Source organism: Echeneis naucrates, chromosome 18 (assembly GCF_900963305.1).
Source record: "Echeneis naucrates chromosome 18, fEcheNa1.1, whole genome shotgun sequence".
Taxonomy (NCBI): Eukaryota; Metazoa; Chordata; class Actinopteri; order Carangiformes; family Echeneidae; genus Echeneis; species Echeneis naucrates.
Genome location: NC_042528.1, coordinates 2,813,338 through 2,840,183, shown reverse-complemented (window position 1 = coordinate 2,840,183; position 26,846 = coordinate 2,813,338). Strand labels below are relative to the sequence as shown.

The following is a 26,846-nucleotide window of genomic DNA, read 5'->3' as shown; positions in this document are numbered from 1 at the left end:
TCTAATCCACTGGAATTTAATTTCTATTTTTCTTTCTCATTTGCTTTCAAAGCTGGAAAACCTTCAGCCACCCGCTCAAATTTCTGCCAAAGACTAAAACAATCATGATACAACAGAGGTTTTTAAATTGTACATGCATATTGTACAGCATTGACTTACGCTCTGATACAGCACATGAACAGGTCAAAATAAATTCAAACACTGTTTTCATGGTAACAAAAATTCCTATTATGCCAACCAAACAGGTTTAACACAGCAAACCCGTGACAAAGTGTCATGCTCAACTGTGACTCACTGTGATTCAGTGTATAGTTCACATGGTCACTGTTTAATTTTCAACCCCTTCCAAATCAGAAATACTCTATTTTCTGCTTTTTTACTTTCCAAAGTGCAGGAGTTTGGATGGTCAAAACGTCCAAAATGGTTTAAGGTTGGTGGTTACTGATGAACCAAGACTGTGACAGTAAATTTCCCCCAAAGTCCAAAGTTTGAACTGTTACAAAAAAAAAAAAAAAAAACAGGCGAAAACCAGTGTATATTTCTTACAGCACTGATGTGTGCGTTTGTTAGGTATGTGTCCTGGAAGAAGAAAATATCCTTTAATTCTGGTTCTGAATGGGAAATGTAGTTTGACTGACAAGAAGCTCTCTCCAAAAAGTTTCTTTTTTCCTATTGTTGTGTGACGGCAGGAGGTCTTCTCATTGTGCTCTGAAAAATATCACGTTACCAAAGTCTTCTCCTGTTTACAGCGTTCAACAACTGTTTCTGTCATTTGATAATTTGGCTGATAATTCAGAGCTGTCTGGACTTGTTATTACTGGGAGCATAAATACTCACGCAACACAATGGGAATACAAAAAAAAAAAAAAAAAAAACAAAAAAAAAAAAACACTTAAGCTTGCAGTGACACTTTCAAACCAGTTCTCAACATTGTTCAAATGTGGTTTCGCCAACCGACCCCTGTGCCATTTTCCATGCACACACAATCACTCGGCACATTTTTTCTGCTGTCTTGTTATCCCTCTCAACAAAAAGAAAGACTTGTCCATTGTCAGGGCGGTCATTAATCTAGTCTGTAATCCTACACAAGTTTCTTACAATTGTTTAAAATTAAAATCTGGTTTTACAATTGGCCTAAAAGAAGACTTGGAAAAGAATTTAAATTATAAACCACCACTGAATAGCCAACACAAAGAAAATGCCAGTGACTACCATTAAATGTGATAAGTCACACATCCAGGAAGACGGTCAAAACAGTGTTTCCTTATTGGGCTGCTTAAGGAAGTTATTTCTTTAGAAAAAAACATTCAATTGGACACGGTCAAGAGAGCAATGATGTGGCAATATTCAGGTGTTGTTTCCATTACATCCGACATTAAGCCCTGTTCGTCACCCCACCCTCTGAAAAGCATCATTAATGATGTCAGAGGTTCCGGTCCTGATTCCAGCCCTTCCAGTTTAAATAGGGACACACTGAACAGGTGTCTCACCTTAACTGGGGAGCGTCCTGAGAACATCAGAGGAGTCCACTTGGAAAACTACACACAACTGCCCTTCTCTTGGCTAATTAGCTGGTTTTCATCTGTCCCTTAAAGTGAAGAAAAAAGGAAGGCTACAGGTAGGATAAAATAAAATCTTTTCCCAACATACAGAATTTCCCCTGGGGGAAATAAGATTTATCTGATTCTGGGATGCTTTACATGGAAGCAATATTATTAGTTTCTCTTAATATCACATTATGATTCACCAAATATTTATCCTGAATGTTTGTTTGCTTTTTATTTATTGAAAAAAATGTATAATTTCTAGATATCATTGAGTTTTTTAAAAAGTCAAAAAGTCTAAAGTTTGGACAGACTGTCCCATTCAAATGAATAGGAAGGAGCTGGGACTGTACAAATTTATGACCAGCAACAACTAACAATTGTTTTTTCATAAAATTAAGCCAACCATACGAATGAATAATATGATTTAATATTTATAATTAAATCATTTATTTCATATCCATGGTTAATAAGGAACATTTTTAACAACTACAAAAAAAAAACCAAAACAGAAAACTAAATTACAGACTAAATGTGAGTTTTATCCCAAAGAATCCCTTTGATCATATAATAGACTAAACTATTAAAGTATTATTTAAAATGACAAGGGAAAGCTGGTGAGCTGCCCAGGTTTAACCCCACCCTGACCCAACACCAGCTGGGATCGGCCCCAAGAAGAACGGACATCGAAAATTGGAACCTGTTTCCTTTTTCAGTGTCAATATTTATTTCAGTGCCAATCAAACATGTCGCTCGACACTTTTGACAATGAACAGACTATCACATATCCTTTTATATAGTTTAGATTAATATGATATGTATTTAAAATATTTCACTGAAAAATCTTATCCTCCCTACTTTAGGCATGGTCAACACACCGGTCCTCACCGTCCTGTTGGTGACGCTGTCCTGCATGGCTATGAACAGCTATGCTCAAAGTGCAGCTGGAGCAAACATGACGACAGCTGCACCAACAAACATGACAACAGCAACGCCAACAAACATGACAACAGCAACGCCATCAAACATGACAACAGCAACGCCGCCATCAAACATGACAACAGCAACGCCATCAAACATGACAACAGCAACGCCATCAAACATGACAACAGCAACGCCGCCATCAAACATGACCACAGCAGCTGTAACAAACGTGACTACAGCCGCGCCATCAAACATGACGACAACAGCTGTAACAAACGTGACTACAGCCGCGCCATCAAACATGACGACAACAGCTGTAACAAACGTGACTACAGCCGCGCCATCAAACATGACGACAACAGCTGTAACAAACGTGACGACAGCTGCGCCATCAAACATGACCACAGCCGCGCCGTCATCAAACATGACCACAGCCGCGCCGCCATCAAACATGACCACAGCCGCGCCGCCATCAAACATGACCACAGCCGCTGTAACAAACATGACGACAGCCGCTGTAACAAACATGACGACAGCCGCGCCATCAAACATGACGACAGCCGCGCCATCAAACATGACGACAGCCGCGCCATCAAACATGACTACAGCTGCTGTAACAAACATGACTACAGCAGCTGTAACAAACATGACTACAGCAGCTGTAACAAACATGACTACAGCAGCTGTAACAAACATGACTACAGCTGCTGTAACAAACATGACTACAGCAGCTGTAACAAACGTGACTACAGCTGCTGTAACAAACGTGACTACAGCTGCTGTAACAAACATGACCACCGCTGCCCCACTGACGCCCAACATCACAGTCACACCTCTTGAGGTGAGTGAAGCCACAAAAGGAAATCATGAAATCTAATTAATGGAATATAACGGACACAGATCAGGAGTTGGATTTGGCTTCAGACTAGATGATCTTGACTCTGGACTTTAAACTTACTAATGTGCAGAGCAATGATTTTTGGTGGCACCTCTCATTAGTGCAGATTATTCCACATATTGAATCTCTCTTCTTCCTTGCAGATGCCTCTTTCTAGACAAGGATGTGGATCTGAGCAGCTCTGTGCAGCTGAGCCCTCAGACTGCAACCCCTCTTCAGCAGGATGTTTCTTTCTTGGTGCCCGACGGCAGAGCGGCCAAAACTTTGACTTTAACCTCGCAGGACAGTCGGCGGGCTACATTGCTGCCACCCTGTCTTTGGATGGAACAGTGGTATGTTACGTTTTTACAGAGAGCACCATCAAATCTAAGCTTTAGCCAAACATGGAATTCGTATTGAGGTCATCTGAGTTATCTTTTCTGGTTTTCAACCACAGGGAAACAACGACACAACCTATGTCTGTGCAAACAACAACGGCAAAGTCAGATTCTTCAGCACCGTCCTCGTCAATGAGGCGCTGATTGAAACAGAGGTGAGTTCCACCTGCCTCAGAGCAGAGGAGCCCGTAGAGCTGGGCGAGGACGTATTTGGTTCATTGGCTGTAGATGCTCTGGGGGAGAGGCCAAATTCAAAAAACAAACAAACAAAAAAGCCTCTTTCTTTGCTCTGCAGTTGCCCGTTAACTCAGTGAGGGGCCAAGTGAATGGAACGACAATCCAGTGCTCATTTTCTGCCACTACTCCAAGTCAGAGATTGAGGAACACAAACTTTGCAGTCCAAATTTCCAGTGGACCTTTCAACAGCAGTAAGTTTTACAGAAAGATGCACATCATAAGCTGTTTAAACAATCAAACTGAGGCTGTAAAAACGACAGAAAGAAACAAACAAACCAAACAACAAATCAGTGACTTCTCTGTCTGCTGCTTGTTCTTTCAGCATCTGGGACACTGGGAGCCCCCACCACCCAATTTAGGAGCAGTGATGTCGACTTGACAGATCCCAATGCCACCGTCACTAATGAAATTTCCAACAACATCACCACTGCTGCCCCGACTACCACTGTCCCCACCACTGCTGCCACCACCGCCAATCATGCAATCACATTCAGGCAGTCACTGACACAAGGTAAGCAGAAGAGATGAGCTGCATTTGATTATAATGAAGATACACTTTATGTCAGGTGTTTCCAACTATGGCCTGACCACATGCCATCCAGCCATATATTGAACTTTTACCCCAATTCTTGATAGATGTGAGGCATTGGCATCTTTAGAGGAGCTAAGTTTTTGAGAAATCCTAATGAATGTTCTTCTCTTCTTGCAGCCCTGCTGATCTTTGCGGGCATGCTGGGCCTGGCCATCCTTTGAGAAACATCAAACCCCATTCAGTCATCAGTCAGCGAACTTTCCAATTCATACCCATTCTACTCACTACAAGCACCTCACAAGATGTTTACCCCACAGGATGCATACAATATCAGAGATGACCTTCAGACGTCAGACGAGGTGTGGTCTCTCTACTACAGCACTCTGCCCTGTCTCACATATCTTAAGGAACCTAAAAATATTGACTGATTTAATGGTGTAAAAAGTACATTTGGTTTTGAAACAATGGGACTGCTGGATTTCTGTCCTCGGATTTATTTACTTTCCACCCCAGTTGTACATCAATTTGTGAAAACAAATGCAAAGCATATTCATCATTAAAACTGATGGTTTTTGTCACGATAAATTTAAATTTGTGGTCTGGTTACCCGTTCAACCCATATTGCCAATCTCAAAGACAAAGATAAGAAATCAAAAATCTAATTGTTCTAGTTCTGTGTGGTCGGGTAGCAACAGAACCAGCAAAGAAACAAAGTTCCTGCCACACGGAATGACACCATGAAATGGTTGATGTAGGTTTTTGCATTATGCTATAAATACGAACAGTATTTTTACTCAATTTTTTATCTTACCTTTTGTTATCATTTATGTTCTGTAGATTATTTAAATATTATTTTTAAATGAAGCCCTCCGGCTGATATTTTCATGCATACTTCATGCACAAGTGAGTGAGCCGCTGTACACTGAGGCGGCTATAGAATGTACCAAATGTTGGTGAAACTGATTTTGTACATTGAATCATGTAGCGCTTGAATATTAGCTGAAAGATGTTGAAATAAATATTTTATGCAAGCTTGTGATTCTGATTGTGCCAATTACAGCCTATCAATTTAGAAAGACACTTAAGGTTTAGTCACTCATCAGTACACTCAGTTGGCAGTTTATTACAAACACTTGGAATAAATCCATAAATTCTTAAAGAGATACTAATTCATATGTTTGAACATTTGGAAGCTAAAATATAAGTTCCTCGTTTGGTAGAAAATTAAATGAATTTTAATAAATTAATAAAAGGTGTCACTAAGTTTGTCATTTTCACCTACTCGAGTAAGCTGGCTCCAGAAAACTGCTACGGCAGAAAAACACAATATATTTGTTATCTTTTCTGATGTTTACTCAGAATACCTCCACAGCTATCTATGACTAGGCCTTTTATTTTGCTATAAATTTTCTTTTGAGTTTGATACTGTCTGTTAGAAGGTGGTAAAACTATTAAATTGGTTCAAGAACGAGTGCTGCTGTTTTCCGAAGGAAGTGCATCAATTTGTATGTTAAAGTCAGACGCAGATGAAAATAGGACACACAACTTCTACTGTAAGGGTGAGAAAAGCAAACAAACTCACGTTAAACCAATTTGGATCGATTCCTGCAGATCATGGATAAGTGGCTCTCCCAATTAAATGTTTTCAGCTTTGGGACCAAAGTGCCCCCAACAACTGGAGCATTTTATATTTGTTAGACTTACTGTGCAAATCTATGAACTGGCATTATTTCCTTCTGCATCTTTCTGTATTCTACATTTTTTTTAATCAACTAATAAATAGGGACCATAAAAAGGTACAGCTACAAGATTTACAAACAGCTAGTCAATTTCATAGCTGAATCTCCTTATTACATCCTGAATGTTTAGTATCGTGTGAAAAGACCTTGGAGATGTGAAATGCAGAACAGAACTATCAATAGCAATATTCACAACATCAAAAGTAATAAAATTTGCATTAACACATCTGCAAACGTGATATAGTAACATATTTACTTTGTAATTGCCTGAATGACCTTGAGGTAAGAATAAAACGAATAAGTCTGCCGGGTGGTTGTCATCATGCTGCAATATTCAAGAGATCATTTTGTAAGTCAAGATGAACTCTTGAATTGATTACAGAAACAGAGCAAACTATGTTTGTGTAAATAATTTCTCACTTTGTCATCAGTTTTGGTATCAAGGATGTTGAACAGGTAGTGACGCTCAAAAGGGAGCAGCCCCACGTCTGCATTACAAACTGTGTGACAGTACTGTAGGTGTGTCTGTCCTGTGGCTTTTCATGCATAACTCATGACAATATAGTGCCACTATAAGTCATGACTGAAGAGTGTACTGAATTAAAGGATGCACCAACACCCAGAGTCAGGCTGATGAGAATTAGACTGGTTTGTCTTCTTCTTCTTGCCAGGTGACTTTTCCACAGATTGACAAATTGTGCAAAAATAATTTTTGTCAGTTTTCAATGGTCTGCTCCTGAACTCTTATATTTCAAGAAAATGTGTGTTTGATCGTAAAATTCAGCCGGACTCACTTGCTTTTGAACTAATAATGTGAAGTTGCTACTTTGTTCTCTGTGATTGAGCCACAATCAAATGTATATTTTACTGAACAACATCAGGGACAACAATATATTGTATTCATATCAATTCACTCATTCTTAATGGTTTACAAAATGAACTACCATCTTAATAACTACAGGAGCTCGTTTCATGTCATCTGCCTGCTCTTTTTAGTTATTGCAGTTTCACACAATAAACACTGGGAGGAGGTGTTGAACCATTGTAAAGGATTTTCTCAGTTGGCTCCAACTCTGTAGTCAGTCTGGACACCAACCATAAATGTTAAATTTAGCAATGCTATAGCAACACATGTGGCACCGTCATGGGGCAATGGACTTATAAAAGAAAGTGAGTCATTGAAACTCAAAACTGAAATGTGGCTTTATGTTTAAACATGGGGAAAAGTTCTCCATCACTGTGATATAAATAATTATTGTCAACGTACCGGTTCACGGGATTGTTCTATGCCAACACTGCAGCGACAGGTCTGCAGGTAGAAGCTGGACTTTAATGATAAATGAAAAAACAAGGCAGAAGTGTTACTGAACAGTGTGTCACCTGTGTTGACGTGTAGGGCAGCCATCTTGGATTTTAAGGTTGGGTTATGTGTTTTGCTTCTGACTTTCAGAGGTGGACATCCAGCATCAGGGGGTTAACTGTTGGGGAGCTCGGTGGGTGAAACAGAGGAAGCAGGACACTGAGGCGGTGTAGGAAAGGTTGTCTTCACTTCTTGCCAGGTGGTAGCTGGGAGGCTTGGGCCAAGGTCTGGGCTGAGGGGGTGCTGAGGGGAGCCAGGCAGAGACAAGAGCAGGGTCAGGGGGGCAGAAAGGCAGGAGACAGGCAATAGTGAAGCTGTGGGCACAGAGAATAGGGATTAGTCAAGCTAGAAACAGAACAGGAGGATAGCTGTGAGGCTCGAAGCACTGACTGTGGGTAACAGAGTCCACGATCTGGCAGCGTGGTCGAGGTTGAACTGGTCTTTATAGCAGACTTGATTGTGATGATTGGCAGCTGGTCGCCTGACTCTCACACACCTGTCTCAGCTCCTGTTAGGTGAGAGGAGGGGAGGGCAGGGGACCGCCAGATAGGGGAGGGAAAGGAAAATCAACTGAGACATTCCCAGGCTGGGAAACAGAGCAGAGAGTGGGGAAGGGAAGAGGAGAGGACTGGTCTTATTCCCTAAGAGGAAAAATGAAAGAAGCGAACAGGACGAATTCCACAGACGGAGGCCGTGGAGGCTGTTTGACCAGGACTGAGGAGAGAAAGTGTCTTTTTGCGGAGAATGTAGAGAGGAAACGAAGTCAGGAAAGGAGCTAAGGACCATGTAGGAATTCCTGACTGAAGTCATGGTAAGTCCCTCTGCTCTAAGTGAAGTTTCTGTGTTCAACTTCACAAACAAGGAAGAGACTCTTTAACGGTTCATGTTAAGACAAAAACAGACAAACTAACAAAGAGACTCAAAATGCTTCGGCACTGACTCTATTTCAATTTAAAGTCTCATGGTTGGCTGTTATCATAGATGTTTTATGTTTTTGACTTGTGGCAACATGACATTCAATTTATTTCTATCTTCTATTCACTTTATTCGCATTGCTTGATTGATTTTTCTGAAAACTAAAACACCTCAAACCCAAAAGCAGCATCACTTTTATGTGTTTGTACTTTAATCAACCACTTTCACGCATTAAAAGTTACAACTTAACTTGCAAATCCCAGTGGCAGCGAACTACTATGACATGATTTAAGTGGTGTGACGTTTGTGATTTTTGCGGTTACAGACCAGATGAGGAGCTTCGCTAAAGCAAAAGAGCTCTGTGTTGCATCTCCTGGGATTTTGTTTACCATCCCCACCCACTTATGGTCTGATCAGTGACAGGCAGAGGCAGAGAAACGGGGAAATGGCAAACACATGCACACATATAACAAACGAGAACATAAATTTGAAGAAGAAAGAAAGCAGAATTTCAAAAAAGGAAGATTTAAGTCGTATTCCAACTTCTGCGCGTTGGGCAGGGTGGAGCAGTTTGGCAGGGAAAGGAAGAGGAAAGAAGCAAAAAGAAAGAGAGAACTGAGTGGGGAAGAGTGGAATAAAAGAGGAAGGAAGGGTTACTTTTTTATTTACTGGCCCCATTATATGTGTAAACAGAAAGAAGCAGTGCGATACCTGAGGTCACAATAATTCCACCTTAATTGCACTAGAGAAGCCTAATTATCATTCTCTATTCTTTGGTAACCTGATGATGTTATGAATAAGGACTTCAGGAACATATTTGTCTTTAAAGAAGCTCCAATGTCTCATCACAAGAACTAAAACAACTGATTTTATATTATTTTGCTGAACAACCAGCTGACACACCTTTTCCAAAAGCCTTAGCATGTGAATTATTACGGCTTAAAGCTTTTTCTGGTTTCTAATCCACCGGAATTTAATGTCTGTTTTAACCCTAACCCTTTCTCATTTTTATCAAAGCTGGAAAACCTTCAGCCATCCACTCAAATTTCTGCCAAAGACTAAAACAATCATGACACAGCGGAGTTTTTTTAAATTGTACATGCACATACAGCATTGACTTACGCTCTGATACATCAAATGGACAGGTCAAAATAAATTCAAACACTGTTTTCATTGTAAGAAAAAAAAACAAAAACCAACCAAACAGGTTTAACACAACAAACCCATGACAAAGTGTCACGTTCCAAATGTGACTCACTGTGATTCAGTGCATTGTGCCTATGGTCACTGTTTATTTAATTTACATTCTCTACTTGTGATTTTTATCAAAAACACACTATCATCTTTTTTAATAGCTTTTGAAGTGAAGGAGTTGTCATGGTGAAAACCCGAACCCTTTAAGGAGACATACAAACACACATACACACAAAAACAACCCTGAAGCAAACTCTAAAAAATAGGAAAAAAAATGTATACAGGAAAAACCTGTGTAAGATGTAGGGAAATAATATTGATAGAAAAATTCACTGCTTTAAGGTTGGTGGTTACTGATGAACCAAGACCGAGACAGCAAATTTCTCCCAAAGTCCAAAGTTCCAAAGGCAAAACCAGTGTATATTTCTTACAGCACTGATGTGTGCGTTTGTTAGGTATGTGTCCTGGAAGAAGAAAATATCCTTTAATTCTGGTTCTGAATGGGAAATGTATTTTAACTGACAAGAAGCTCTCTCCAAAAAGTTTCTTTTTTCCTATTGTTGTGTGACGGCAGGAGGTCTTCTCATTGTGCTCTGAAAAATATCACGTTACCAAAGTCTTCTCCTGTTTACAGCGTTCAACAACTGTTTCTGTCATTTGATAATTTGGCTGATAATTCAGAGCTGTCTGGACTTGTTATTACTGGGAGCATAAATACTCACGCAACACAATGGGAATACAAAAGCAAACACTTAAGCTTGCAGTGCCACTTTCAAACCAGTTCTCAACATTGTTCAAATGTGGTTTCGCCAACCGACCCATGTGCCATTTTCCATGCACACACAATCACTCGGCACATTTTTTCTGCTGTATTGTTATCCCTCTCAACAAAAAGAAAGACTTGTCCATTGTCAGGGCGGTCATTAATCTAGTCTGTAATCCTACACAAGTTTCTTACAATTGTTTAAAATTGAAATCTGGTTTTACAATTGGCCTAAAAGAAGAATTGGAAAAGAATTTAAATTATAAACCACCACTGAATAGCCACCAAACCTAATGGGTTAATTAAACCTGAAACTTTAAACTTCCTATCTGTCCAATAATATATATAACATTTTCCAAAAGTGCTTACTCAAACACAAAGAAAATGCCAGTGACTACCATTAAATGTGATAAGTCACACATCCAGGAAGACTGTCAAAACAGTGTTTCCTTATCGGAGGGAAGTTATTTGTTTAGAATAAAATTCAGTTTTTGTCAGTGATGTGAAAAATATTCAGGCATAATTTCCATTACATTCCAATTTTATCCGACATTAAGCCCTGTTCGTCACCCCACCCTCTGAAAAGCATCATTAATGATGTCAGAGGTTCCGGTCCTGATTCCAGCCCTTCCAGTTTAAATAGGGACACACTGAACAGGTGTCTCACCTTAACTGGGGAGCGTCCTGAGAACATCAGAGGAGTCCACTTGGAAAACTACACACAACTGCCCTTCTCTTGGCTAATTAGCTGGTTTTCATCTGTCCCTTAAAGTGAAGAAAAAAGGAAGGCTACAGGTAGGATAAAATAAAATCTTTTCCCAACATACAGAATTTCCCCTGGGGGAAATAAGATTTATCAGATTCTGGGATGCTTTACATGGAATCAATATTATTAGTTTCTCTTAATATCAAATTATGATTCACCAAATATTTATCCTGAATGTTTGTTTGCTTTTTATTTATTGAAAAAAATGTATAATTTCTAGATATCACTGAGTTTTTTAAAAAGTCAAAAAGGCTAAAGTTTGGACAGACTTTCCCATTCAAATGAATAGGAAGGAGCTGGGACTGTACAAATCTATGACCAGCAACAACTAACAATTGTTTTTTCATAAAATTAAGCCAACCATACGAATGAATAACATGATTTAATATTTATAATTAAATCATTTATTTCATATCCATGGTTAATAAGGAACATTTTTAACAACTACAAAAAAAAAAACCAAAACAGAAAACTAAATTACAGACTAAATGTGAGTTTTATCCCAAAGAATCCCTTTGATCATATAATAGACTAAACTATTAAAGTATTATTTTAAATGATAAGGGAAAGCTGGTGAGCTGCCCAGGTTTAACCCCACCCTGACCCAACACCAGCTGGGATCGGCCCCAAGAAGAACGGACATCGAAAATTGGAACCTGTTTCCTTTTTCAGTGTCAATATTTATTTCAGTGCCAATCAAACATGTCGCTCGACACTTTTGACAATGAACAGACTATCACATATCCTTTTATATAGTTTAGATTAATATGATATGTATTTAAAATATTTCACTGAAAAATCTTATCCTCCCTACTTTAGGCATGGTCAACACACCGGTCCTCACCGTCCTGTTGGTGACGCTGTCCTGCATGGCTATGAACAGCTATGCTCAAAGTGCAGCTGGAGTAAACATGACGACAGCTGCACCAACAAACATGACAACAGCAACGCCATCAAACATGACAACAGCAACGCCATCAAACATGACGACAGCCGCACCATCAAACATGACCACAGCAGCTGTAACAAACGTGACTACAGCCGCGCCATCAAACATGACAACAGCAGGTGTAACAAACATGACCACCGCTGCCCCACTGACGCCCAACATCACAGTCACACCTCTTGAGGTGAGTGAAGCCACAAAAGGAAATCATGAAATCTAATTAATGGAATATAATGGACACAGATCAGGAGTTGGATTTGGCTTCAGACTAGATGATCTTGACTCTGGTCTTTAAACTTACTAATGTGCAGAGCAATGATTTTTGGTGGCACCTCTCATTAGTGCAGATTATTCCACATATTGAATCTCTCTTCTTCCTTGCAGATGCCTCTTTCTAGACAAGGATGTGGATCTGAGCAGCTCTGTGCAGCTGAGCCCTCAAATTGCAACCCCTCTTCAGCAGGATGTTTCTTTCTTGGTGTCCAACAGAAGAGCGGCCAAAACTTTGACTTTAACCTCGCAGGACAGTCGGCGGGCTACATTTCTGCCACCCTGTCTTTGGATGGAACAGTGGTATGTTACGTTTTTGCAGAGAGCACCATCAAATCTAAGCTTTAGCCAAACATGGAATTCGTATTGAGGTCATCTGAGTTATCTTTTCTGGTTTTCAACCACAGGGAAACAACGACACAACCTATGTCTGTGCAAACAACAACGGCAAAGTCAGATTCTTCAGCACCGTCCTCGTCAATGAGACGCTGATTGAAACAGAGGTGAGTTCCACCTGCCTCAGAGCAGAGGAGCCCGTAGAGCTGGGCGAGGACGTATTTGGTTCCTTGGCTGTAGATGCTCTCGGGGAGAGGCCAAATTCAAAAAACAAACAAACAATAAAGCCTCTTTCTTTGCTCTGCAGTTGCCCGTTAACTCAGTGAGGGGCCGAGTGAATGGAACGACAATCCAGTGCTCATTTTCTGCCACTATTCCAAGTCAGAGATTGAGGAACACAAACTTTGAAGTCCAAATTTCCAATGGACCTTTCAACAGCAGTAAGTTTTACAGAAACACATTCAGATGCACATCATAAGCTGTTTAAACAATCAAACTGAGGCTGTAAAAATGACAGAAAGAAACAAACAAACCAAACAACAAATCAGTGACTTCTCTGTCTGCTGCTTGTTCTTTCAGCATCTGGGACACTGGGAGCCCCCACCGCCCAATTTAGGAGCAGTGATGTCAACTTGGCAGATCCCAATGCCACCGTCACTAATGAAATTTCCAACACCACCACCACTGCCGCCACCACCACCAATCATGCCGTCACATTCAGGCAGTCACTGACACAAGGTAAGCAGAAGAGATGAGCTCCATTTGATTATAATGAAGATACACTTAATGTCAGGTGTTTCCAACTACGGCCTGACCACATGTCATCCAAACTTTTACCCCAATTCTTGATAGATCTGAGGCATTGGCATCTTTAGAGGAGCTAAGTTTTTGAGAAATCCTAATGAATGTTCTTCTCTTCTTGTAGCCCTGCTGATCTTTGCGGGCGTGCTGGGCCTGGCCATCCTTTGAGAAACATCAAACCCCATTCAGTCATGATGCGAAAACCATAACTTTCCAATTCATACCCATGCTACTCACTACAAGCACCTCACAAGATGTTTACCCCACAGGATGCATACAATATCAGAGATGACCTTCAGACATCAGACGAGGTGTGGTCTCTCTTCTACAGCACTCTGCCCCGTCTCACATATCTTAAGGAACCTAAAAATATTGACGATTTTGATTTATTGGTGCAAGAAGAATTTCTGTCCTAGGTTTTATTTACTTCCCACCCCAGTTGTACATTAATCAGTGAAAACGAATGTGAAGCATTTTCTGATTTTAAACCAACAGTTTCGTCATGTTAAATTTAAATTTGGGGTTTGTGGTCTGTGGTTACCTGTTAAACCATATTCCTAATCTCAAAAACAAAGACATAAAAAACTAAAGAAAAGAAAAAAATCAAAAAATTTAACTGTTGTGTTGCGTGTTTGGGCACCAACAGAAAAGCAAAGAAACAACAATGTTCCTGCCACACAGAATGAAACCATCAATTGGTTGATATGGGTTTTTGCATTGTTATAAATATGAATAGTATTTTTATTACATTTTGGATTTTATCTTTGGTTTTTGTTTATGTGTTTCTTATTGCACAATTTTTTGAATGAAGCCCTCTGGCTGATATTTTCGTGCACACTTATAACTATATGCAATTTCACTATGCCAGTGCACTGTTGTACACTGAGGCGGCTATATGATGTACCAAATGTTGGAGAAACTGATTTTGTACTTTGTACCATGTAACACTTGAATTCTTGTGGAAAGATGTTGAAATAAATATTTTATGCAAGATGGCCATCTGATTGTGCCAGTTACAGCCTATCAATTTAGAAAGACACTTAAGGTTTAGTCACTCATCAGTACACTCAGTTGGCAGTTTATTACAAACACTTGGAATAAATCCATAAATTCTTAAAGAGATACAAATTCAACAATTTGAACATTTGGAGGCTAAAACTGTCAATATAAGTCCTTTGTTTGGTAGAAAATGAAATTAATAAAAGGTGTCGCTAAGTTTGTCATTTTCACCTGCTCTAGGAAGCTGGCTCCAGAAAACTGCTACGGCAGAAAAATACAATATATTTCTTTCAGAATACCTCCTAGGCCTTTTATTTAGCTATAAATTTTCTTTTGAGTTTGATACTGTCTGTTAAAAGGTGGTAAAACTATTAAATGGGTTCTAAAACCAGAACCCAAGCAAGTGCATCAATTTGTATGTTTAAGTCAGACGCAGATGAAAACAGGACACACAACTTCTACTATAAGGGTAAGAAAAGCAAACAAACTCATGCCAAGCCAATTTGGATTAAGCTTTGCGTTTCATGGGTAAGTTGCAATTGCGAATGAAATGTTTTCAGCTTTGGAACCAAAGTTTCCTAACAACTGGAGCTTCAAGTAAAGCCTGTTTGACCAAGGAGAGAGCGAGAGAGAGAGAGAGAAAAAAAAAAAACCCCAACCATATCAGGCGTATGGCATATGACCTTATCGGTAGATGAGGTCAACGGCTAACTTATAAAATTCTTTCTTCCACCACAATGTCCCTCTTGTTTGTCCTTTTATTGACATTAAAAACATACTGGAATCAGTTCTGCTGAAGTACACCATGTTTACTTTTCAGCTGCTCTCAGCTTCAGAGCGTACTGTGTGGATTTACCCTTCTGATATCTAAAAATCATATTTGTTAGACTTCCTCTGCAAATCTATGAACTTTCATTATGTATCTATATTGTATGTTTTTTAAATGAGCTAATAAACCATGAAAGTACAAAGATACAGCTATAAGATTTACAAACAGCTAGTCAATTTCATAGCTTTATTACATCCTGAATGTTTAGTATCGTGTGAAAAGACCTTGGAGATGTGAAATGCAGAACAGAACTATCAATAGCAATATTCACAACATCAAAAGTAATAAAATTTGCATTAACACATCTGCAAACGTGATATAGTAACATATTTACTTTGTAATTGCCTGAATGACCTTGAGGTAAGAATAAAACGAATAAGTCTGCCGGGTGGTTGTCATCATGCTGCAATATTCAAGAGATCATTTTGTAAGTCAAGATGAACTCTTGAATTGATTACAGAAACAGAGCAAACTATGTTTGTGTAAATAATTTCTCACTTTGTCATCAGTTTTGGTATCAAGGATGTTGAACAGGTAGTGACGCTCAAAAGGGAGCAGCCCCACGTCTGCATTACAAACTGTGTGACAGTACTGTAGGTGTGTCTGTCCTGTGGCTTTTCATGCATAACTCATGACAATATAGTGCCACTATAAGTCATGACTGAAGAGTGTACTGAATTAAAGGATGCACCAACACCCAGAGTCAGGCTGATGAGAATTAGACTGGTTTGTCTTCTTCTTCTTGCCAGGTGACTTTTCCACAGATTGACAAATTGTGCAAAAATAATTTTTGTCAGTTTTCAATGGTCTGCTCCTGAACTCTTATATTTCAAGAAAATGTGTGTTTGATCGTAAAATTCAGCCGGACTCACACGCTTTTGAACTAATAATGTGAAGTTGCTACTTTGTTCTCTGTGATTGAGCCACAATCAAATGTATATTTTACTGAACAACATCAGGGACAACAATATATTGTATTCATATCAATTCACTCATTCTTAATGGTTTACAAAATGAACTACCATCTTAATAACTACAGGAGCTCGTTTCATGTCATCTGCCTGCTCTTTTTAATTATTGCAGTTTCACACAATAAACACTGGGAGGAGGTGTTGAACCATTGTAAAGGATTTTCTCAGTTGGCTCCAACTCTGTAGTCAGTCTGGACACCAACCATAAATGTTAAATTTAGCAATGCTATAGCAACCCATGTGGCACCATCATGGGGCAACAGAGTTATAAAAGAAAGTGAGTCATTGAAACTCAGAACTGAAATGTGGCTTTATGTTTAAACATGGGGAAAAGTTCTCCATCACTGTGATATAAATAATTATTGTCAACGTACCGGTTCACGGGATTGTTCTATGCCAACACTGCAGCGACAGGTCTGCAGGTAGAACTTGACTTTAATGATAAATGAAAAAACAAGGCAGAAGTGTTACTGAACAGTGTGTCACCTGTGTTGACGTGTAGGGCAGCCATCTTGGATTTTAAGGTTGGGTTATGTGTTGTGCTTCTGACTTTCAGAGGTGGACATCCAGCATCAGGGGGTTAACTGTTGGGGAGCTCGGTGGGTGAAACAGAGGAAGCAGGACACTGAGGCGGTGTAGGAAAGGTTGTCTTCACTTCTTGCCAGGTGGTAGCTGGGAGGCTTGGGCCAAGGTCTGGGCTGAGGGGGTGCTGAGGGGAGCCAGGCAGAGACAAGAGCAGGGTCAGGGGGGCAGAAAGGCAGGAGACAGGCAATAGTGAAGCTGTGGGCACAGAGAATAGGGATTAGTCAAGCTAGAAACAGAACAGGAGGATAGCTGTGAGGCTCGAAGCACTGACTGTGGGTAACAGAGTCCACGATCTGGCAGCGTGGTGGAGGTTGAACTGGTCTTTATAGCAGACTTGATTGTGATGATTGGCAGCTGGTCGCCTGAGTCTCACACACCTGTCTCAGCTCCTGTTAGGTGAGAGGAGGGGAGGGCAGGGGACCGCCAGATAGGGGAGGGAAAGGAAAATCAACTGAGACATTCCCAGGCTGGGAAACAGAGCAGAGAGTGGGGAAGGGAAGAGGAGAGGACTGGTCTTATTCCCTAAGAGGAAAAAGGAAAGAAGCGAACAGGACGAATTCCACAGACGGAGGCCGTGGAGGCTGTTTGACCAGGACTGAGGAGAGAAAGTGTCTTTTTGCGGAGAATGTAGAGAGGAAACGAAGTCAGGAAAGGAGCTAAGGACCATGTAGGAATTCCTGACTGAAGTCATGGTAAGTCCCTCTGCTCTAAGTGAAGTTTCTGTGTTCAACTTCACAAACAAGGAAGAGACTCTTTAACGGTTCATGTTAAGACAAAAACAGACAAACTAACAAAGAGACTCAAAATGCTTCGGCACTGACTCTATTTCAATTTAAAGTCTCATGGTTGGCTGTTATCATAGATGTTTTATGTTTTTGACTTGTGGCAACATGACATTCAATTTATTTCTATCTTCTATTCACTTTATTCACATTGCTTGATTGATTTTTCTGAACACTAAAACACCTCAAACCCAAAAGCAGCATCACTTTTATGTGTTTGTACTTTAATCAACCACTTTCACGCATTAGAAGTTACAACTTAACTTGCAAATCCCAGTGGCAGCGAACTACTATGACATGATTTAAGTGGTGTTTTTGCGGTTACAGACCAAAGGGGTATACTGCAAAGGAAGCTCAACAGAGCCAGACTTTCTTTGGGTGAGCTGGCTCGACAAAGCCAAAAGCTCCAACCAGAGATATCGAGTATCACAACGGTGGTTATCAACTTGATTTGTTGACCCAGGCTTACCTCACCATTTGACACTATTTCCACAGAAAAATGGTCCGATTACGTGCCACATATTTCAGACAAGAGGAGCAGATTATGATAATGGAGAGCTATGAAGAGTTCAGACCAACAATAACAGCTTAAAGCAACACTGCTGCTGCAAAAAAGACGAGAGAAAGCCTGATAAAAACTGTACATTGTGTAAATGCCTATGTTAATATACCTGATATAATATATATCATATATCATCATATAACTTTAATTCCCTCCCTGACATTTTCTCACAATAAAGGATACATGGAAATCACTTAGAGGAAAATCAAAGTGAAATTCATTTGGTTTGTCTTATTTGTGATAAAGTCTAAGTAATATTCTAACTGGTGTTCTATTAGTTGTAGTGCCAGCAGTGCAAAACGGTCTTGGCAGCAAATCTGGACCAAGAACAAAAATATATGTATGTACTCATCACTCTTTTAGTGTAATGTGGAAGATACACTGTGTAACATACGCTAAGGCGTGTGTAGGAAGTAGCAATTTAATTTCAGTTTTTCTTTCTCATTTGTTCTCAAAGCTGGAAAACCTTCAGCCATCCACTCAAATTTCTGCCAAAGACTAAAACAATCATGACACAGTTGAGGTTTTTAAATTGTACATGCACAGACAGCATTGACGTACGCTCTGATACATCAAATGAACAGGTCAAAATAAATTCAAACACTGTTTTCATGGTAAGAGAAAAACAACACAAACAAAAACTCCTGTTATGTCAATCAAACAGGTTTAACAACAGCAAACCCATGACAAATTGACATGTTCCAACTGTGACTCAGTTAGTGCACTGTTCCTATGGTCACTGTTTATTTTTCATTTTCTACTTGTGTTTTATTTACATTTTTTTAACTAAACTATTATTTAATCAGAAACACTATTTTCCTCTTTTTTAATAGCTTTCCAAAGTGCAGGAGTTTAGATGGTGGAAAAGGCGAGCATTTGGGGCTGCAAAAGATTGTTTGAGAGGAGAAACATTCTTGGCACACACAATCGCATGGCAATTTTTTTCTGGCGTGTTGCTCGCATGCCATAACAAAAACAAAGCTTTTTAAAAACTCATGCATTGTCAGGGTGTTCATTAATCTCGTCTGTAATTCTACACAAGTTTCTAACAATTGTTTAAAATCTAAATCTGGTTTTAGAATTGGGCTAAAAGAAGAATTAGAAAAAAAATTAAAATGATAAACGGAATAGCTACCAAACCTAATGGGTTAATTAAACTGGCTCACTTATCTGTCTAATAATATATATATAATAATTAGAAAACAAAAAAGATACCAGTAACTACCGTTAAATGTGATAAATCAAACATCCATGAAGACAATCAAAACAGTGTTTCCTGATCGGGCTGCTTAAAGAAGTTTTTGGACATGGCCAAGAAGATGAAGGTGCTGTTTCTGACATAAAGGCTGTGTTCTTCACCGCACCCACTGAAATGCATCATCTATGATTCCAGCCATTCCAGTTTAAATAGGGACAGACCAAGTCAGTGTCTCATCTTAACCTGGGAGTGCCATGAGAACGTTAGAGCAATCTACAGTACCTGACAAAACTACACACAACTGCCCTTCTTTTGGCAAATTACCTGGTGTTCATCTGTCTGGAAGGCTGCAGGTAGGATCAAATAAAATATTATACCTACATACACAATTTCCCCTGGGGAAATGAGATTCATCTGATTCTGGTTCAGAGATGGTTTACATGGAATCAAAATAAAAGGTTTTTCTTAATATTGCATTATGATTCATCGTTCACCATTTGTAAATATTTTTTTTTAATATTGGCTTGCTGTTTTATTTAAAAATTTTATTTTTTCTAGGCTGAGTTTTTCAGAAAGTCAAAAAGGCTAAAATTTTGAAAGACCTTCCTATCCAAATGAGTAGGAAGGAGGTGGGACTGCAACAACTAACAATTCTTTTTTTTCATCAGATTATGTGAAGCATAAGAATAAACAATATGATTTAAGATATATGTCTAACAATTTAAATCTTTTATTTATTAACAGCTACAAAAATAATTAAAAAAAAACTACTTTACAGACTAGGTGTGAGTTTTATACCAAACAATCCCTTTGATTATATCATTGGCATTTAAAAGGTTTGAATTATTTTAATTACATGCCACAAAAGGAGTGGCAACATATTTTGATTATTGGAACACTGGTGAGCTGCCCAAGTAAACCCCACCCTGGCCCAACACCAACTGGGATCGGCACCAAGAAGAATGGACATTGAAAATTTAAACCTGTATCCCGTTTCAGTGCCAATCAAACACGTCGCTTGACACTTTTTAATATGGTATATATTCAAAATATTTCACTGAAAAATCTTATCCTCCCTACTTTAGGCATGGTCAACACACCGGTCCTCACCGTCCTGTTGGTGACGCTGTCGTGCATGGCTATGAACAGCTATGCTCAATGTGCAGCTGGAGTAAACATGACGACAGCTGCACCAACAAACATGACAACAGCAACGCCAACAAACATGACAACAGCAACGCCAACAAACATGACGACAGCAACGCCATCAAACATGACAACAGCAACGCCGCCATCAAACATGACGACAGCCACGCCATCAAACATGACAACAGCAACGCCGCCATCAAACATGACCACAGCCACAACATTTACGCCCAACATCACAGTCACACCTCTTGAGGTGAGTGAAGCCACAAAAGGAAATCATGAAATCTAATTAATGGAATATAACGGACACAGATCAGGAGTTGGATTTGGCTTCAGACTAGATGATCTTGACTCTGGACTTTAAACTTACTAATGTGCAGAGCAATGATTTTTGGTGGCACCTCTCATTAGTGCAGATTATTCCACATACTGAATCTCTCTTCTTCCTTGCAGATGCCTCTTTCTAGACAAGGATGTGGATCTGAGCAGCTCTGTGCAGCTGAGCCCTCAAACTGCAACCCCTCTTCAGCAGGATGTTTCTTTCTTGGTGCCCGACGGCAGAGCGGCCGAAACTTTGCCTGCGTCCTGGCAGGACAGTCGGCGGGCTACATTGCTGCCACCCTGTCTTTGGATGGAACAGTGGTATGTTACGTTTTTACAGAGAGCACCATCAAATCTAAGCTTTAGCCAAACATGGAATTCGTATTGAGGTCATCTGAGTTATCTTTTCTGGTTTTCAACCACAGGGAAACAACGACACAACCTATGTCTGTGCAAACAACAACGGCAAAGTCAGATTCTTCAGCACCGTCCTCGTCAATGAGACGCTGATTGAAACAGAGGTGAGTTCCACCTGCCTCAGAGCAGAGGAGCCCGTAGAGCTGGGCGAGGACGTATTTGGTTCCTTGGCTGTAGATGCTCTCGGGGAGAGGCCAAATTCAAAAAACAAACAAACAAAAAAGCCTCTTTCTTTGCTCTGCAGTTGCCCGTTAACTCAGTGAGGGGCCGAGTGAATGGAACGACAATCCAGTGCTCATTTTCTGCCACTACTCCAAGTGCAACGTCTCAGACATCTTCTTTGACCCTCCTGGTCTCCACCGGATCTTTCAACAGCAGTAAGTGACCTTAAAAAAGCCACACATGATATGCTGCTTTAAAAGTGAAATGAGGCTGGAAGAAAAAAAAAAAGAAAAGAAAGCAGATCAGTGACCTCTCTGCTGCTTGTCTTCCAGCTTCTGGTACACTGGGTGCCCCCACCACCAAATTAAGGAGCTCTGGTGTAAACTTGGCAAATCCCAACACCACCGTTGTCAATGATCTTTCCTTCAACGCCACCACCACGGCTCCCAACGTAACACCAAACATGACCACCGCTGCCCCACTGACGCCCAACATCACAGTCACACCTCTTGAGGTGAGTGAAGCCACAAAAGGAAATCATGAAATCTAATTAATGGAATATAACGGACACAGATCAGGAGTTGGATTTGGCTTCAGACTAGATGATCTTGACTCTGGACTTTAAACTTACTAATGTGCAGAGCAATGATTTTTGGTGGCACCTCTCATTAGTGCAGATTATTCCACATACTGAATCTCTCTTCTTCCTTGCAGATGCCTCTTTCTAGACAAGGATGTGGATCTGAGCAGCTCTGTGCAGCTGAGCCCTCAAACTGCAACCCCTCTTCAGCAGGATGTTTCTTTCTTGGTGCCCGACGGCAGAGCGGCCGAAACTTTGCCTGCGTCCTGGCAGGACAGTCGGCGGGCTACATTGCTGCCACCCTGTCTTTGGATGGAACAGTGGTATGTTACGTTTTTACAGAGAGCACCATCAAATCTAAGCTTTAGCCAAACATGGAATTCGTATTGAGGTCATCTGAGTTATCTTTTCTGGTTTTCAACCACAGGGAAACAACGACACAACCTATGTCTGTGCAAACAACAACGGCAAAGTCAGATTCTTCAGCACCGTCCTCGTCAATGAGACGCTGATTGAAACAGAGGTGAGTTCCACCTGCCTCAGAGCAGAGGAGCCCGTAGAGCTGGGCGAGGACGTATTTGGTTCCTTGGCTGTAGATGCTCTCGGGGAGAGGCCAAATTCAAAAAACAAACAAACAAAAAAGCCTCTTTCTTTGCTCTGCAGTTGCCCGTTAACTCAGTGAGGGGCCGAGTGAATGGAACGACAATCCAGTGCTCATTTTCTGCCACTATTCCAAGTGCAACGTCTCAGACATCTTCTTTGACCCTCCTGGTCTCCACCGGATCTTTCAACAGCAGTAAGTGACCTTAAAAAAGCCACACATGATATGCTGCTTTAAAAGTGAAATGAGGCTGGAAGAAAAAAAAAAGAAAAGAAAGCAGATCAGTGACCTCTCTGCTGCTTGTCTTCCAGCTTCTGGTACACTGGGTGCCCCCACCACCAAATTAAGGAGCTCTGGTGTAAACTTGGCAAATCCCAACACCACCGTTGTCAATGATCTTTCCTTCAACGCCACCACCACGGCTCCCAACGTAACACCAAACATGACCACCGCTGCCCCACTGACGCCCAACATCACAGTCACACCTCTTGAGGTGAGTGAAGCCACAAAAGGAAATCATGAAATCTAATTAATGGAATATAACGGACACAGATCAGGAGTTGGATTTGGCTTCAGACTAGATGATCTTGACTCTGGACTTTAAACTTACTAATGTGCAGAGCAATGATTTTTGGTGGCACCTCTCATTAGTGCAGATTATTCCACATATTGAATCTCTCTTCTTCCTTGCAGATGCCTCTTTCTAGACAAGGATGTGGATCTGAGCAGCTCTGTGCAGCTGAGCCCTCAAACTGCAACCCCTCTTCAGCAGGATGTTTCTTTCTTGGTGCCCGACGGCAGAGCGGCCGAAACTTTGCCTGCGTCCTGGCAGGACAGTCGGCGGGCTACATTGCTGCCACCCTGTCTTTGGATGGAACAGTGGTATGTTACGTTTTTACAGAGAGCACCATCAAATCTAAGCTTTAGCCAAACATGGAATTCGTATTGAGGTCATCTGAGTTATCTTTTCTGGTTTTCAACCACAGGGAAACAACGACACAACCTATGTCTGTGCAAACAACAACGGCAAAGTCAGATTCTTCAGCACCGTCCTCGTCAATGAGACGCTGATTGAAACAGAGGTGAGTTCCACCTGCCTCAGAGCAGAGGAGCCCGTAGAGCTGGGCGAGGACGTATTTGGTTCATTGGCTGTAGATGCTCTCGGGGAGAGGCCAAATTCAAAAAACAAACAAACAAAAAAGCCTCTTTCTTTGCTCTGCAGTTGCCCGTTAACTCAGTGAGGGGCCGAGTGAATGGAACGACAATCCAGTGCTCATTTTCTGCCACTATTCCAAGTGCAACGTCTCAGACATCTTCTTTGACCCTCCTGGTCTCCACCGGATCTTTCAACAGCAGTAAGTGACCTTAAAAAAGCCACACATGATATGCTGCTTTAAAAGTGAAATGAGGCTGGAAGAAAAAAAAAAGAAAAGAAAGCAGATCAGTGACCTCTCTGCTGCTTGTCTTCCAGCTTCTGGTACACTGGGTGCCCCCACCACCAAATTAAGGAGCTCTGGTGTAAACTTGGCAAATCCCAACACCACCGTTGTCAATGATCTTTCCTTCAACGCCACCACCACGGCTCCCAACGTAACACCAAACATGACCACCGCTGCCCCACTGACGCCCAACATCACAGTCACACCTCTTGAGGTGAGTGAAGCCACAAAAGGAAATCATGAAATCTAATTAATGGAATATAACGGACACAGATCAGGAGTTGGATTTGGCTTCAGACTAGATGATCTTGACTCTGGACTTTAAACTTACTAATGTGCAGAGCAATGATTTTTGGTGGCACCTCTCATTAGTGCAGATTATTCCACATATTGAATCTCTCTTCTTCCTTGCAGATGCCTCTTTCTAGACAAGGATGTGGATCTGAGCAGCTCTGTGCAGCTGAGCCCTCAAACTGCAACCCCTCTTCAGCAGGATGTTTCTTTCTTGGTGCCCGACGGCAGAGCGGCCGAAACTTTGCCTGCGTCCTGGCAGGACAGTCGGCGGGCTACATTGCTGCCACCCTGTCTTTGGATGGAACAGTGGTATGTTACGTTTTTACAGAGAGCACCATCAAATCTAAGCTTTAGCCAAACATGGAATTCGTATTGAGGTCATCTGAGTTATCTTTTCTGGTTTTCAACCACAGGGAAACAACGACACAACCTATGTCTGTGCAAACAACAACGGCAAAGTCAGATTCTTCAGCACCGTCCTCGTCAATGAGACGCTGATTGAAACAGAGGTGAGTTCCACCTGCCTCAGAGCAGAGGAGCCCGTAGAGCTGGGCGAGGACGTATTTGGTTCATTGGCTGTAGATGCTCTCGGGGAGAGGCCAAATTCAAAAAACAAACAAACAAAAAAGCCTCTTTCTTTGCTCTGCAGTTGCCCGTTAACTCGGTGAGGGGCCGAGTGAATGGAACGACAATCCAGTGCTCATTTTCTGCCACTACTCCAAGTGCAACGTCTCAGACATCTTCTTTGACCCTCCTGGTCTCCACCGGATCTTTCAACAGCAGTAAGTGACCTTAAAAAAGCCACACATGATATGCTGCTTTAAAAGTGAAATGAGGCTGGAAGAAAAAAAAAAGAAAAGAAAGCAGATCAGTGACCTCTCTGCTGCTTGTCTTCCAGCTTCTGGTACACTGGGTGCCCCCACCACCAAATTAAGGAGCTCTGGTGTAAACTTGGCAAATCCCAACACCACCGTTGTCAATGATCTTTCCTTCAACGCCACCACCACGGCTCCCAACGTAACACCAAACATGACCACCGCTGCCCCACTGACGCCCAACATCACAGTCACACCTCTTGAGGTGAGTGAAGCCACAAAAGGAAATCATGAAATCTAATTAATGGAATATAACGGACACAGATCAGGAGTTGGATTTGGCTTCAGACTAGATGATCTTGACTCTGGACTTTAAACTTACTAATGTGCAGAGCAATGATTTTTGGTGGCACCTCTCATTAGTGCAGATTATTCCACATATTGAATCTCTCTTCTTCCTTGCAGATGCCTCTTTCTAGACAAGGATGTGGATCTGAGCAGCTCTGTGCAGCTGAGCCCTCAAACTGCAACCCCTCTTCAGCAGGATGTTTCTTTCTTGGTGCCCGACGGCAGAGCGGCCGAAACTTTGCCTGCGTCCTGGCAGGACAGTCGGCGGGCTACATTGCTGCCACCCTGTCTTTGGATGGAACAGTGGTATGTTACGTTTTTACAGAGAGCACCATCAAATCTAAGCTTTAGCCAAACATGGAATTCGTATTGAGGTCATCTGAGTTATCTTTTCTGGTTTTCAACCACAGGGAAACAACGACACAACCTATGTCTGTGCAAACAACAACGGCAAAGTCAGATTCTTCAGCACCGTCCTCGTCAATGAGACGCTGATTGAAACAGAGGTGAGTTCCACCTGCCTCAGAGCAGAGGAGCCCGTAGAGCTGGGCGAGGACGTATTTGGTTCCTTGGCTGTAGATGCTCTCGGGGAGAGGCCAAATTCAAAAAACAAACAAACAAAAAAGCCTCTTTCTTTGCTCTGCAGTTGCCCGTTAACTCAGTGAGGGGCCGAGTGAATGGAACGACAATCCAGTGCTCATTTTCTGCCACTATTCCAAGTGCAACGTCTCAGACATCTTCTTTGACCCTCCTGGTCTCCACCGGATCTTTCAACAGCAGTAAGTGACCTTAAAAAAGCCACACATGATATGCTGCTTTAAAAGTGAAATGAGGCTGGAAGAAAAAAAAAAGAAAAGAAAGCAGATCAGTGACCTCTCTGCTGCTTGTCTTCCAGCTTCTGGTACACTGGGTGCCCCCACCACCAAATTAAGGAGCTCTGGTGTAAACTTGGCAAATCCCAACACCACCGTTGTCAATGATCTTTCCTTCAACGCCACCACCACGGCTCCCAACGTAACACCAAACATGACCACCGCTGCCCCACTGACGCCCAACATCACAGTCACACCTCTTGAGGTGAGTGAAGCCACAAAAGGAAATCATGAAATCTAATTAATGGAATATAACGGACACAGATCAGGAGTTGGATTTGGCTTCAGACTAGATGATCTTGACTCTGGACTTTAAACTT

General features: G+C 41.2%; 2 protein-coding genes across 3 annotated transcripts in view; both read left to right on the top strand.

Moving 5' to 3' along the window:
• The first annotated feature begins 1,461 nt into the window (after positions 1–1,461).
• On the top strand, positions 1,462–14,601 carry LOC115058495 (mucin-5AC). 2 transcript variants are annotated; one of them, XR_003842095.1, is made up of 8 exons: positions 1,462–1,618; positions 2,408–3,309; positions 3,510–3,698; positions 3,803–3,898; positions 4,039–4,171; positions 4,303–4,491; positions 4,690–4,871; positions 13,914–14,601. XR_003842095.1 is itself a non-coding variant. In XM_029525828.1 (7 exons), the coding sequence occupies exons 2-7, from the start codon at positions 2,410–2,412 to the stop codon at positions 4,731–4,733; spliced, it is 1,551 nt and encodes a 516-aa protein (XP_029381688.1). In that variant the 5' UTR covers positions 1,462–1,618; positions 2,408–2,409; the 3' UTR covers positions 4,734–5,602. The 2 variants fall into 2 exon arrangements, 1 of the variants encoding a protein (XP_029381688.1); XM_029525828.1 differs by lacking the exon at positions 13,914–14,601 and having other exon boundaries at positions 4,690–5,602.
• Positions 11,122–26,846, top strand: part of LOC115059258 (uncharacterized) — a 37,761-nt gene continuing 22,036 nt past the window's right edge. Inside the window, exons 1-22 of the mRNA XM_029526921.1 lie at positions 11,122–11,278; positions 12,069–12,379; positions 21,131–21,319; positions 21,424–21,519; positions 21,660–21,792; positions 21,910–22,091; positions 22,292–22,480; positions 22,585–22,680; positions 22,821–22,953; positions 23,070–23,251; positions 23,452–23,640; positions 23,745–23,840; positions 23,981–24,113; positions 24,230–24,411; positions 24,612–24,800; positions 24,905–25,000; positions 25,141–25,273; positions 25,390–25,571; positions 25,772–25,960; positions 26,065–26,160; positions 26,301–26,433; positions 26,550–26,731. Coding sequence (XP_029382781.1) covers positions 12,071–12,379; positions 21,131–21,319; positions 21,424–21,519; positions 21,660–21,792; positions 21,910–22,091; positions 22,292–22,480; positions 22,585–22,680; positions 22,821–22,953; positions 23,070–23,251; positions 23,452–23,640; positions 23,745–23,840; positions 23,981–24,113; positions 24,230–24,411; positions 24,612–24,800; positions 24,905–25,000; positions 25,141–25,273; positions 25,390–25,571; positions 25,772–25,960; positions 26,065–26,160; positions 26,301–26,433; positions 26,550–26,731 — 3,309 coding nt within the window. The 5' untranslated portion in view covers positions 11,122–11,278; positions 12,069–12,070. The remainder of the gene's footprint in view (positions 11,279–12,068; positions 12,380–21,130; positions 21,320–21,423; positions 21,520–21,659; positions 21,793–21,909; positions 22,092–22,291; positions 22,481–22,584; positions 22,681–22,820; positions 22,954–23,069; positions 23,252–23,451; positions 23,641–23,744; positions 23,841–23,980; positions 24,114–24,229; positions 24,412–24,611; positions 24,801–24,904; positions 25,001–25,140; positions 25,274–25,389; positions 25,572–25,771; positions 25,961–26,064; positions 26,161–26,300; positions 26,434–26,549; positions 26,732–26,846) is intronic.

Coding starts and splice junctions, on each gene's coding strand:
- LOC115058495 (XM_029525828.1), top strand. CDS start 2,410: ATGGTCAACACACCGGTCCTCACCGTCCTGTTGGTGACGCTGTCCTGC. Junction 3,310..3,509: donor TCACAGTCACACCTCTTGAG/GTGAGTGAAGCC, acceptor TCTTCCTTGCAG/ATGCCTCTTTCTAGACAAGG. Junction 3,899..4,038: donor AGGCGCTGATTGAAACAGAG/GTGAGTTCCACC, acceptor TTTGCTCTGCAG/TTGCCCGTTAACTCAGTGAG.